Source organism: Ahaetulla prasina, chromosome 5 (genome assembly GCF_028640845.1).
Source record: "Ahaetulla prasina isolate Xishuangbanna chromosome 5, ASM2864084v1, whole genome shotgun sequence".
NCBI classification, from domain to species: domain Eukaryota; kingdom Metazoa; phylum Chordata; class Lepidosauria; order Squamata; family Colubridae; genus Ahaetulla; species Ahaetulla prasina.
The window spans coordinates 61,572,338-61,584,928 of NC_080543.1; the positions used below are offsets into that span (position 1 = coordinate 61,572,338).

Consider the following 12,591-nt stretch of genomic DNA (forward strand, 5'->3'; position numbering starts at 1 on the left):
CCTATTGTCCATCAGTGCCATAGAACCGGTTCCCATGCCTCACCCGGGGACCGGCTTCTATTCAATTCTTTTCCTAGTGGACAAAAAATCAGGCGGCACCAGAGCCATCTTAGACCTGAAGCAACTGAACCTTCACATCAAATATCGCAGATTCAAGATGCACTCCCTCAATTCAATCTTAGGGAGCATCAGAAGAGGGGACTATCTAACATCCATCGACCTCAAGGAGGCCTATCTACATGTACCCATCAGACCTGCCCACAGACGCTTTCTCAGGTTCAGTTATGCCGGAGCCCATTTTCAATACAGGGCCCTGCCCTTCGGTCTATCTTCCGCTCCTCGTACCTTCACCAAGATTCTGGATGCTGTGGCGGCCCACCTTCGCACAATTCCAGTAAGAAAGCAATGTTACCTGGACGATATATTGATTCTGTCGTCCTCCGCCCAGCAGGCGTTACGGGACTTACAGGTAACAATTCAATCCCTACAGGATCACGGCTTTTCGGTCAACAAAGCAAAGAGCCATCTAGTGCCTACGACCGAAATTGTCCATCTGGGAGCAAGAATCAACACCAGATCCTGCCAGGTGTTTCTTTCCCGAGACCGTCTCCTCAACATAAGAGACACGACAAAAAAGGTAAAGGCACTCAAGAGGGTTCCACTTTCACTGCTCTCACAGTTATTGGGAAAGATGGTCTCTTGTCTGTCGATCGTGCCCTGGGGACGTCTTCACTCACGACCCCTACAATGGCTACTTCTCCCACACCAAAGAACAGGCAACAGCCATACCGATATCAGAATTCCTCTGCCCCCAAAGGTCAGAAAGTCTCTACAGTGGTGGCTGTCTCCAGCCCTGACAAAGGGCTGCTCATTCCAGGAACATTGCCGTCTCGTCCTCACCACGGATGCAAGCCTCTACGGCTGGGGTGCCCACCTATCAGACCAGGTAACTCAGGGTCGTTGGTCCCCCAACAACCTCAAGAACGACATCAACTGGTTGGAAATGAGAGCTGCTCATCTAGCTCTCAGGTACTTTCAAGCGCAGCTATCAAACCATCATGTGCTACTGCTGACGGACACCACTACCACAAAGGCCCATGTGAACCGTCAAGGAGGCACCCGATCCCGCATATTGATGAAGGAGGCTGCAGCCATAGGCCTGTGGGGAGAAAAACATCTTCTCTCACTACAGGCAGCCCACATATCCGGAGTCACCAACACACAAGCGGATTGGCTGAGCAGGACGACCATCGATCAATCAGAGTGGCAACTGCATCCGGATCTGTTTCTCACAATCACGATCAAATTCGGGCAACCCATAGTAGACCTCTTTGCCAGCCCGACCAACAAACAACTTCCAAGGTTCTTCTCCAGGTTCCAAACCCCAGGAGCAGAAGGAACAGATGCTCTACGATGTCAGTGGCCCCGGGGCCTTCTTTATGCCTTCCCCCCGACTCCCCTTCTGCCAAGGGTCATACGGAAGATCTTGGAACAGAAGGCAGAAGTTCTCCTCATAGCCCCTTACCGGCCTCGACAGAGTTGGTTTGTGGATCTGGTGAGCCTGTCCATCAATCCACCTTGGCGAATTCCACCGGATCAGATTTCCCTACGCCAAGGAGCCATTCTCCACCCAGAACCTCAATGTTACCAACTAGCCGTCTGGCACTTGACAGGGAGATACTAAAGAAAGAAAAGCATTCCATGGGGGTCATCTCCACCCTTCTGGCTTCTAGACGCCCATCCACAACGCGTATTTACGAGGCCACATGGTCATCATGCCATCGCTGGTGTCTTAGACATCGAATAGAACCTACCTCTGCTTCCATTAGACATATCCTGCAATTCCTCCAGGACGGATTGGACAAGGGTTTAGCCACCAACACCATCCGCCGGCAGGTTGCAGCTCTTGCCACTGTTTTATTCTGTGACGGGACCTCCACACTTTCTCAACACCCCCGTATCCGACGTTTTCTGAGGGGAGCTTACAATCTGCGACCGCCTCCGGTACAGATACCCTACCTGGGACCTAACCCTTGTCCTTCAGAAGCTTACGTCTTCCCCCTTTGAACCCTTGAGTTCCTCCAGTCTCAAGCTCTTAATCTTTAAAGTCGCCTTTCTCATAGCCATAACCTCAGCCCGCAGGATCTCCGAGATCGCTGCCCTTTCGGTCAGGAAGGACTTATTGATTTTTCATTCTAACCGAGTCATTCTCCGATTAGACCCTACCTTTCTTCCTAAAATAAACACAAGCTTTCATAGGTCTCAAGAAGTCATCTTACCGGATTTTTGTCCTCATCCCAAGCATCCATCGGAGCGTTGATGGCACACGCTGGACGTAAGAAGGGCCCTGCGTATTTACCTCAACAGAACAGCTCCTTTCAGGAAGACAGAATCCCTATTTGTTTCCTTTCAGCCAAGGGCTCTGGGCACCAAAGTCTCCCCATCCACCATAGGCAGGTGGATAAAAGTCTGTATTTCCATGGCCTACGACCAGCAGAAGCACCATCTTCCAGGCCGCATCACTGCACACTCCACCCGCAGCGCGGCCACCACAGCTGCCTGGGCCACCCAGGCCTCTATCTTGGACATTTGCAGAGCAGCCATGTAGGCCTCTCCTTCGCCATTTATTAAAAACTACAAGATGGACCAATTTGCCTCAGCCGAGGCCTCATTCGGACGGAGGGTCCTGCAGCGAGTTCTTTCTGTTACTGAGTCTTCCTAATCTTTCCTTTCCCGCCCTAGGGATATTTAGCTTGGGTATATCCCATTGCTTTGGACTCTCTTAGCAGCGTACAGGAGAAGGAACATTGGCTTACCTGAAGGTTCCTTCTATGTACGCTGCGTGGGAGTCCAACCCCTCCCTCTTTTCACTTATTGTTTTGTCTATATACAGGGATCTGGAGGTTATTGTTCCGTTTTTTCCAGTTTTCACATTGAGTTTGTCTTCTCCAATACCGCTTCTTCGTTAATAAACTGGAGCTAAACAGGAAAGGAGGTGTGTTTAAACAAATTCAACTCAGTCTCTGGCCAATCAGATGAAGTTAACAACCCATTGCTTTGGACTCTCACGCAGCGTACATAGAAGGAACCTTCAGGTAAGCCAATGTTCCTTTCATAAGGATATTATGAAAAGTTTTCAATGTGCAAATAGTATTGCAATGTGATTGTGTTTTGTTTTCAAATCATGTTGTGCAAGCATAATCTAGAACAAACATTTCCATATTGATGCCCTCTAGATAAGCTGAATAAGCTTTTATTACCCTCTCATCAAATGCTTAAAAAAAGCTGAGAAAGAAGGAAAATTAGCAAAAGAAATTTACAGAAAAACGTTATAATGAACAGCGATAGCAAACATTATTTTAGCACATATTCCACTCCCATATTCATAGAAGGCAAACAAAATAATTAATTCAACAATGCCATTCTAACATGAAACAAATCAAAGCAAAATCACAAGTTAAAACTGGAGATTATGTTGCAGCTTCTCTCTGTAAAAAGCATGAAGCAACTGCAGTGGGATAGAGATTTCAAAACTTGTATGCTGTTCCTTAGTACAGATCTATGACTGAAGCCACAATAAGTGCCATCTGTCAGAAATGGTGTAGGGTCTCCCTCTTGGGCAGAAGGTTGAACGAGATGACCTACAAGGTCCCTTCCAACTCTGTTAATCTGTTAAAGTCATGTGGGAACTCTACATAGCAGCTTAGTTCTCAACAGTATTCACAGTTCCTTACTGTCATGCCTTTTACACTTAATCCTCACTTATGACCATGATGGGGCCCGGAATTTCCATCATTAAGTCATAGGTCAAGGCACACGCTGGACGTAAGAAGGGCCCTGCGTATTTACCTCAACAGAACAGCTCCTTTCAGGAAGACAGAATCCCTATTTGTTTCCTTTCAGCCAAGGGCTCTGGGCACCAAAGTCTCCCCATCCACCATAGGCAGGTGGATAAAAGTCTGTATTTCCATGGCCTACGACCAGCAGAAGCACCATCTTCCAGGCCGCATCACTGCACACTCCACCCGCAGCGCGGCCACCACAGCTGCCTGGGCCACCCAGGCCTCTATCTTGGACATTTGCAGAGCAGCCATGTAGGCCTCTCCTTCGCCATTTATTAAAAACTACAAGATGGACCAATTTGCCTCAGCCGAGGCCTCATTCGGACGGAGGGTCCTGCAGCGAGTTCTTTCTGTTACTGAGTCTTCCTAATCTTTCCTTTCCCGCCCTAGGGATATTTAGCTTGGGTATATCCCATTGCTTTGGACTCTCTTAGCAGCGTACAGGAGAAGGAACATTGGCTTACCTGAAGGTTCCTTCTATGTACGCTGCGTGAGAGTCCAACCCCTCCCTATTTTCACTTATTGTTTTTGTCTATATACAGGGATCTGGAGGTTATTGTTCCGTTTTTTCCAGTTTTCACATTGAGTTTGTCTTCTCCAATACCGCTTCTTCGTTAATAAACTGGAGCTAAACAGGAAAGGAGGTGTGTTTAAACAAATTCAACTCAGTCTCTGGCCAATCAGATGAAGTTAACAACCCATTGCTTTGGACTCTCACGCAGCGTACATAGAAGGAACCTTCAGGTAAGCCAATGTTCCTTTCATAAGGATATTATGAAAAGTTTTCAATGTGCAAATAGTATTGCAATGTGATTGTGTTTTGTTTTCAAATCATGTTGTGCAAGCATAATCTAGAACAAACATTTCCATATTGATGCCCTCTAGATAAGCTGAATAAGCTTTTATTACCCTCTCATCAAATGCTTAAAAAAAGCTGAGAAAGAAGGAAAATTAGCAAAAGAAATTTACAGAAAAACGTTATAATGAACAGCGATAGCAAACATTATTTTAGCACATATTCCACTCCCATATTCATAGAAGGCAAACAAAATAATTAATTCAACAATGCCATTCTAACATGAAACAAATCAAAGCAAAATCACAAGTTAAAACTGGAGATTATGTTGCAGCTTCTCTCTGTAAAAAGCATGAAGCAACTGCAGTGGGATAGAGATTTCAAAACTTGTATGCTGTTCCTTAGTACAGATCTATGACTGAAGCCACAATAAGTGCCATCTGTCAGAAATGGTGTAGGGTCTCCCTCTTGGGCAGAAGGTTGAACGAGATGACCTACAAGGTCCCTTCCAACTCTGTTAATCTGTTAAAGTCATGTGGGAACTCTACATAGCAGCTTAGTTCTCAACAGTATTCACAGTTCCTTACTGTCATGCCTTTTACACTTAATCCTCACTTATGACCATGATGGGGCCCGGAATTTCCATCATTAAGTCATAGGTCAAGGCACTCATGTGACTGACCTGATTTTACAATTTTTTTGGTAAGCAAATACTGTGGTCATTAAGTAAACAAGGCATCATTAAACAAATATAGTGATCATTAAGCAAATCCTTGTATTCCTATAGCTGCGTTTTGCCAGAAACTAGCCAAAATTGGCTAGTTTGTAAATTGGCAAAAAAAGCCGTAAACTGGCAATAAAAGTTGTAAATCACTGTGATATCAATGCAGAATGCTGCAACCAGCCTAAAGGTGATTTGTTTGCCAAGTATCCAAAATTCGATCATGTGAGTGGCGGGGTGGTGGTTATAGTTAGCAGAACTCCAGAACTAGGTCATAAGTATGGGGAGTTTGTCGAAAGTTCCATTGTAACAAATGACTGGTCATTAAGCAAAGACTACCTGTAACATAAAGAAAAGTGATTGTAATATATTTGCCTAAAAACAAACAATAGAAGAATTATGTGCTAATACTATTAGTTAGACCTAAGGAAGCCAATTTAAGTTGATCTGAAAGTGCCAAACATCCTCACAGGATGTGCATATAAAAAAAATGAACTGGGAATTCAAATTGGCCTAGAGGACAACAAACTCTTTTGTCTTTAAAATCGTCTACTGCAACATTCTCAACCTCAGCAACTTTAAGATGTGAGGACTTCTAATTCCCAGGAATCTCCACCCAACATGGAAACACTGTTCTGTTGGTGGGATGACCATTTCCCTCTAGTTTATCCTTTTTGAAGAGCTATATCTTCTACCTTAAGGGTTGTTCATTTTGACTGAAAGACCAAAAACCATATAAAATAAAGAGAAGTTTAAAGCCACTCATCAACAGAGAAAGGACCAAGCAGCTTAAAGCAGATGCATGATTCACTTGTTCACAACTTTTCCCATTATAGTGACATCTAATTAAACACTAATTAGTTCTAAATTTGCCGCTATTTGTGCATATAAAAATGTAAATTTCGTGCAAATCAGTATGTTCTTTAGTCCTAAATTTTGTGAAAATGCATAGTTTTCATCAACCTAATTTTGCTTGATCCAGCTCATTTTCATTAACAATTAACAATTAACAGATTGTTGGGGGGCAATAAGTTGACTTTGTATATAGTATACAAATGGATGAAGACTATTGCTTGACGTAGTGTAAGCCGCCCTGAGTCTTCAGAGAAGGGCGGGATATAAATGCAAAAAAAAAAAAAAAATTCTTAATCTGCAAATTAATCATTCAAGTAATTTTAATCCCCAAACCATCCTCTTTTCAGCAAAAGTATTTGAAATTCAAACTTTACTTTTTTTTTCTTCAGGACTCAGTTTATTCAAGATGCCAATTCATATGGATTCCAAATGGAAGGGGACACCAAGATCATAGCATCAAGATCTCAATAAAGATAATTTGGAAAAAACCTTTCCAAACTAGGCTTTATTTTTACATGCAATGTGCATCTTGAAAAAGAATGAAAAGAAATAACTTTTAGAAATATCTGTGTTTATAATTCATGTAAAGAGGGGGGCATGGCCATGACCGTGGTGGGGTAAGGACCTTTCCTTCACTTCACAGGGCTTATTAATGAAGATTTATGAGGATTTATGTGTTTGGAATGCACCGTTACGGATGAAAGTTAATAAATCGTGAAGTGAAAGTGTTAACAGCCCAGCAGACTGAATTTAAAACCGGTAGGTCATCTGAAACTGTTTGAATTAAGGAGTTTTTACAGCGTGGGGGTGACCAGCCGACTGGCAGACACGATAAGTTTGGAATAAATTGCTGTCTTTCGCTCTTCCTATTATAACTATCGTGTTCTGTGTTTTACTGCTGAGGTCAAGGAGTGAATATTAAAGACTGAATTTGTCAATGAGAAGAATTTAATTGAAGATTAAATTGATCTTTTGTGTTGGAAACTTGACCGGAGCAGCAGCAGGATTTTACTGGGCGTTGTCTTCTGACGGACAATCTTTTTTTTTGAGAGGAAATTAACAGTTTGTTTATGTGCTTTTATGATCACAGATAACAAAAGAGGATTTTTCCCCGAAGTTTAAGTTGGAATGAAGCAGTAAATTTCTTATTTTTTTTCTTTTTCCTTTGCTGACGTGGAGAAAAAATGGCGCTGATTATTGTTTAAAAGCTGTGAGTTATCTGTGCTCTTTGTGGAGTGACTATGAGTCACAAGCTACTGAGAGATAAATTTTTGAGTGCAAAATAAGCCGCTTCGGCTTCAATTAAAAAACTGCTGTCCCTTGATCTTCATTAAGACCCTCTGCAAAAGTGGTTTGAAATACTAGTTTGAAAACTTTTAAAGACTTTTTAAAATGACTCAACAACCTTCAGAAATGCAGCAAGTTGCTGCAGCTTTAAATAAAATTGGGGAAAAAATAGCAGGACTATCGGAGCATATGGATAATATGACATTGGAAATGACATTGGAAATGAAAAAAATGAAACAAGAAATGAATGAAAACTTTGCAAAGCAAAGAGAGGAAATGACAATTATTAAAGATGAACTTGAGCAGATCCATGTACATGAGGCAAAAGTGGATCGGCAAATTGGTGAAATATTTTACAAAAATGAGCAGCAAGACAAGAGAATTTGTCTCCTGGAAGAAGAGATGAGGAAATATAATTTGGTTATCCGAGGGATTCCAGAAGAAAAGGTAGATAATTTGAAACAGCGGGTTTTAAAATGGATTAATGATCTTGACACGCAACTTACGTTTACAATAGCAGATCTGGCAAGTGTTTTTAGAATTGGATATAGAAGGCAAAATGGCTCCAACAGGAATGTGCTTGTCAGGTTCACAAATCTCGGTGATAAGCTGGAAGTTATGGCCAAGGTGAGAGAGATGGGAGATGCTTTGAAGTTTGAAGGGAAGACTATTCAAGTCTTCCCGGATATATCAAGAGAAGAAAGGGCATGGAGATTTTTTTTAAAACCAATTACAAAGGTTTTGAGAGATAATGGAATTAAATATAACTGGAGGCCACCACAACAATTGAAATTTTTTTATAAAGGAAGGATGCGTACAATTACCCCAGACATAGATGCAATATTATATTTACAGGAGCTTGGACTGATCAAGGTGGAGGATCTAATGGAGATAAAAGATCAAATGCTTAAGATGGGTGGAATACACGTGGAAACATCAACCCCAGAAGAAGAAAAAGGGGCTATTGGGGGGCAAGACCCTAAAGGGTTAAAGAGGAAAGAAATATCACCTGTGTTGGTTGAACAGAAGAAAAGTCGTGAGGATACAGTAGGAGAAGAAGCAGATAAGAGTCTTGGAAAATACGAAGCCGAATGCGGGAGAGAGCCATCACTTTCTTTTTTCTTGAGTGACGAATTTAAATAGACAGCCCGAAAGAAGTGGCCCGGACATTGGCACGTCCCCTCTCCCCCATTCTCTTTATAGAGGCGAAACCGACGAGGATGTGGGGGAAGAAGATTGTTTGTATTTTATTGTTTGTTTTGTCTTTTGTCTTTTTCTGCTTTTTTATTGTTTTCTTTATGCTAAATGTTGGTTATATGGGAGTTTAATGTTGGGTTTTGGGCACAGAAAGGAAGAGGCGGGGATAGGATTGAAAAATTTACAGTTTAAATGGGAGTCATAAAAATAATGTCATGGAATGTGAAGGGTACAGGGAATCAGATTAAAAGAAGAAGATTGGAATTTAAGATTAAAAGAGATTTACCAGATATTTTATTTCTACAAGAAACCCATCAGAAATCTGAAGATTCAAATAGAATGTATATAAAAGGTATGCAAATATATGAAAAAGCATTTGGAACTTCAAAAGCCAGAGGAGTCGCAACATTGATATCAGATAGGGTGTATTTTGAAAAACACCAGGTAATTTTGGATGAGGATGGAAGATATGTAATAATTGTGGGAAATCTTAATGAGGAAAAAGTGACACTTGTTAATTTATATTTACCGAATGAGAAACAAAGAGAATTTCTTGAAAAAATAACAAAAATTTTGGAGAATGAAAGTGTAGGGAAAGTAATTGTGGCTGGGGATTTTAATTTAATCAGAGATAAAATAGATAGTACTAACCCCACTCGTTGTGGAGGAGCAAATAAAATGGGGATTTTAAATATGTGGATGCTTCGAAACGACGTGGTGGATGTGTGGAGAGAGGTCAAAGGAATTGAAAGAGTATATACTTTTTTCTCTAAGATATATAATACATATTCTAGAATTGATTATATTTTTCTTTCTAAAGATTTGCTGAACAATGTGGATAAGGTAGATGTGGGAATTTTTAAAGATTCTGATCATGCAGAAGTTATAGTGGATTTAGATTTTAATTTTGAGAAAAAAAGAAGTTATTGGAGATATGAGGAGAAACTGAATGAAAAGGATAAAAAATGGATACTTAAAAAATTGGAGGAAAGTTGGAGACTAAATGATAACGGGGAGGTTAAATTTGAAATTGTTTGGGATGCGATGAAAGCGGTGTTTAGAGGGGAGAGTATTAAATTATCAAGTAGGAAATATAAAAATTATAAAATTAAAATGGAAAGGGATAAAAATCAGATTAAAGAATTGGAAAATCAATTTTTGCTTACTAAAGAAAAAAAATTCTTCAGGAGCTTAATATGTTAAGAAATAAAATGATAGAAGAGGATACAGAGTTGGTAAAAAGAAATTTGAGATATTTAAATAGGAATTTTTTTGAATTTAGTAACAGAAACTCTAAGTTATTGGCAAAGATGGCGAAAAATAAAAGAGAGAAGAGAGAAATTGGAGCTTTGATAGATGATAGAGGTATAAGATGTTACAAAAAATTAGAGAAATGTGAAGTGGTTAGAAACTTTTTTCAGAATCTATATTCAAAGAAACCAGTTAATTGGGGAAAATTGCAAAGTTATTTAGAAAAATATAAGGAATTGATGGAAGAAGATATAACACAAGATGAGATTAATGGAGTTATACAAAAAATAAAATTAGGGAAAGCTCCAGGGGAGGATGGATTACCTGCTGAGTTTTATAAAGAATTTAAAGAATTAATAATACCAAGATTGCAAAAATTATTTAATGGAATATTACATGGTGGAGAAGTACCTTCGTCATGGAATAGAATGGTGATATCCCTAATTCCTAAGCCAGATAAAGATTTAGAAAGGATTGAGTCCTATCGGCCCATTTCTTTAATTAATCAGGATGCAAAGATATTTACTGCTATTATAAGTAATAGATTAAGTAGATTTATAGATAGATCTATAAGTTACAACCAAGTAGGTTTCGTGAAGGGCAGATATATGAGTGATATTGTTAGAAGAGTATTAAATATTATAGATGTAGCTGAACATAATGGTGATAAAATTGGTATAGTATCATTGGACATTTTTAAAGCTTTTGATTCTGTACAATGGGAAACTATTAAAGTAATTGTGGAGGCTTTAGGCTTTGGTAATAAGTTTATACATGTTATTTCAAAATTGTATCAAAAAGTAGTGCAAGAGTGAAGGTGAATGGAATATTAACTGAAGAGATAAAATTAGAAGCAGGTACGAGACAAGGATGTCCCTTGTCCCCAACATTATTTTTATTGGCTATGGAAATATTGACAAAATGATAGAAAAGATGAAGAATTAGAAGGATATAAGGGGTATAAGATAAATTTGTATGCGGATGATACTTTAATTATTTTGAAAAATATAGAGAAAGACCTGAAAAAGATATATAAGCATTTGAAAGAATTTGAGGAAATGACAGGTCTGAAAGTAAATTGGTCAAAATCAGAATTATTAATGGATAGTAATGGTAATGAGCGCGAGAATATGCAAGAGCAATTTGGGATAAGGATTAAAAATACATTGAAATATTTGGGTATAGTGCTCTCACTCAAGGTTAAAGAATTGAAAAAAATTATGATGTGGTGATCAATGAAATTGAGAAGAAGATAGATAAATATAAAATGTTAAAGTTGTCTTGGTTTGGTAGAATTGCAATGTGTAAGATGATGTTGCTGCCCAAGTTTAACTTTTTATTCGAGATGCTACCGCTAAATTTGACAGAGAAAGATATTGAAGAATATCAGAAAAAATTGGACAAATTTTGCAATGGTGGGAAAAGACCTAGATTAGTGAAAAAAATGTGGTATCAAAATCAAAAGGAAGGTGGATTAGGAATCCCCAAATTATTTAATTATTACTGTGCATATGGTATCCGGATAGTGGTAAAAATACTTAAAGGTGAGGATAACTATTGGAGAGACTTAGAGTTAAGGGATATAGAGAAATTTGGATCAAGGTGGTTTTTAGATAAAGCAAATTCAAAATGTGTAATTAGAAGTTATTGGTTAAAGGGATTAAGTAGAATGTGGAATAAATTTGTTAAAATTTTAATTCCGGGTATAATCTTTTTGGGGAAGACAATTGGAAATTGGTCGATTAAAAATAATATAAGACGTAATGAAGTGATTAAAGAGGAAAATATAGAAACTATTAGAGATTGGATAAAAGTTTTGGAAAATCAAAGGAGGAACAAAGAAATTACTGAAAAATTAGGGTTAAGCTGGTTTGAAAAAATACAGATAGAAAAATGGACAAAAAAATTAAGAGAAAACTATTCGATAAATAGATGTGAAACTGAATTTGAATATTTAGTATCTCGGATTATGAAAGATGAAATTGGGCTAAAGGGACTCGTTAGCAGGGTTTATAAGATTATAAATTCTGATGAAAAATTACAAAGAGTGATGAGGACAAATTGGGAAAAAGATCTTAATATTGAAATACCAGAGTCAGATTGGAATGTGAATTGGAATAGTAGAATTATGAGAACTTTATCTATAAGGATTAAAGAGCATAATTATAAAGTTGTTTGAAATGGTATTTGACTCCAGTAAGATTGTTACAAATGGATAAAAATTTAGTAAAAAATGTTGGAGATGTGAGATGGAATCGGGGACTTATGAACATATGTGGTATAAATGTGATAAGGTTAAAAAGTTTTGGCAACAATTGGAGAAAATGATATTTGAAATGATGGGGAAAGTAATAATATTGAGAGTGGAAACTATATTATTGTTGGTAATTAAGGAAATAGAATTAACAAAATATGAAAAAGAATTGATTAGAATTATGATTATAATAGGTAGAATTATAATAGCTAGATATTGGAAATTAGATGTGATTTTTAGAATAGAAGAGTGGAATTCTGAAATGTGGAAATTAGCCTTAAATGATAAAATGACATGTGATATTAAAATTAGAAGTGGTGTGTATAAAGAAGATATTTTCTGGAAGACTTGGAAACCATTCGTGGACTATGCGCTTGGAACATTGGAC

The 12,591-nt window shown here is 38.6% G+C and overlaps 1 protein-coding gene across 3 annotated transcripts in view; it reads right to left on the reverse strand.

Moving 5' to 3' along the window:
* The window catches only part of HSF2BP (heat shock transcription factor 2 binding protein), a 75,085-nt gene that overhangs the window by 23,624 nt on the left and 38,870 nt on the right, over positions 1 to 12,591 (reverse strand). The window contains exon 9 of one of the 3 annotated variants that reach the window (XM_058186093.1): positions 4,693 to 5,698. The exons of the other annotated variants lie outside the window; for them this stretch is intronic. Coding sequence (XP_058042076.1) covers positions 5,695 to 5,698 — 4 coding nt within the window. The 3' untranslated portion in view covers positions 4,693 to 5,694. Of the gene's footprint in view, positions 1 to 4,692; positions 5,699 to 12,591 lie in introns of those variants that run through there. 3 annotated transcript variants of the gene reach the window in all.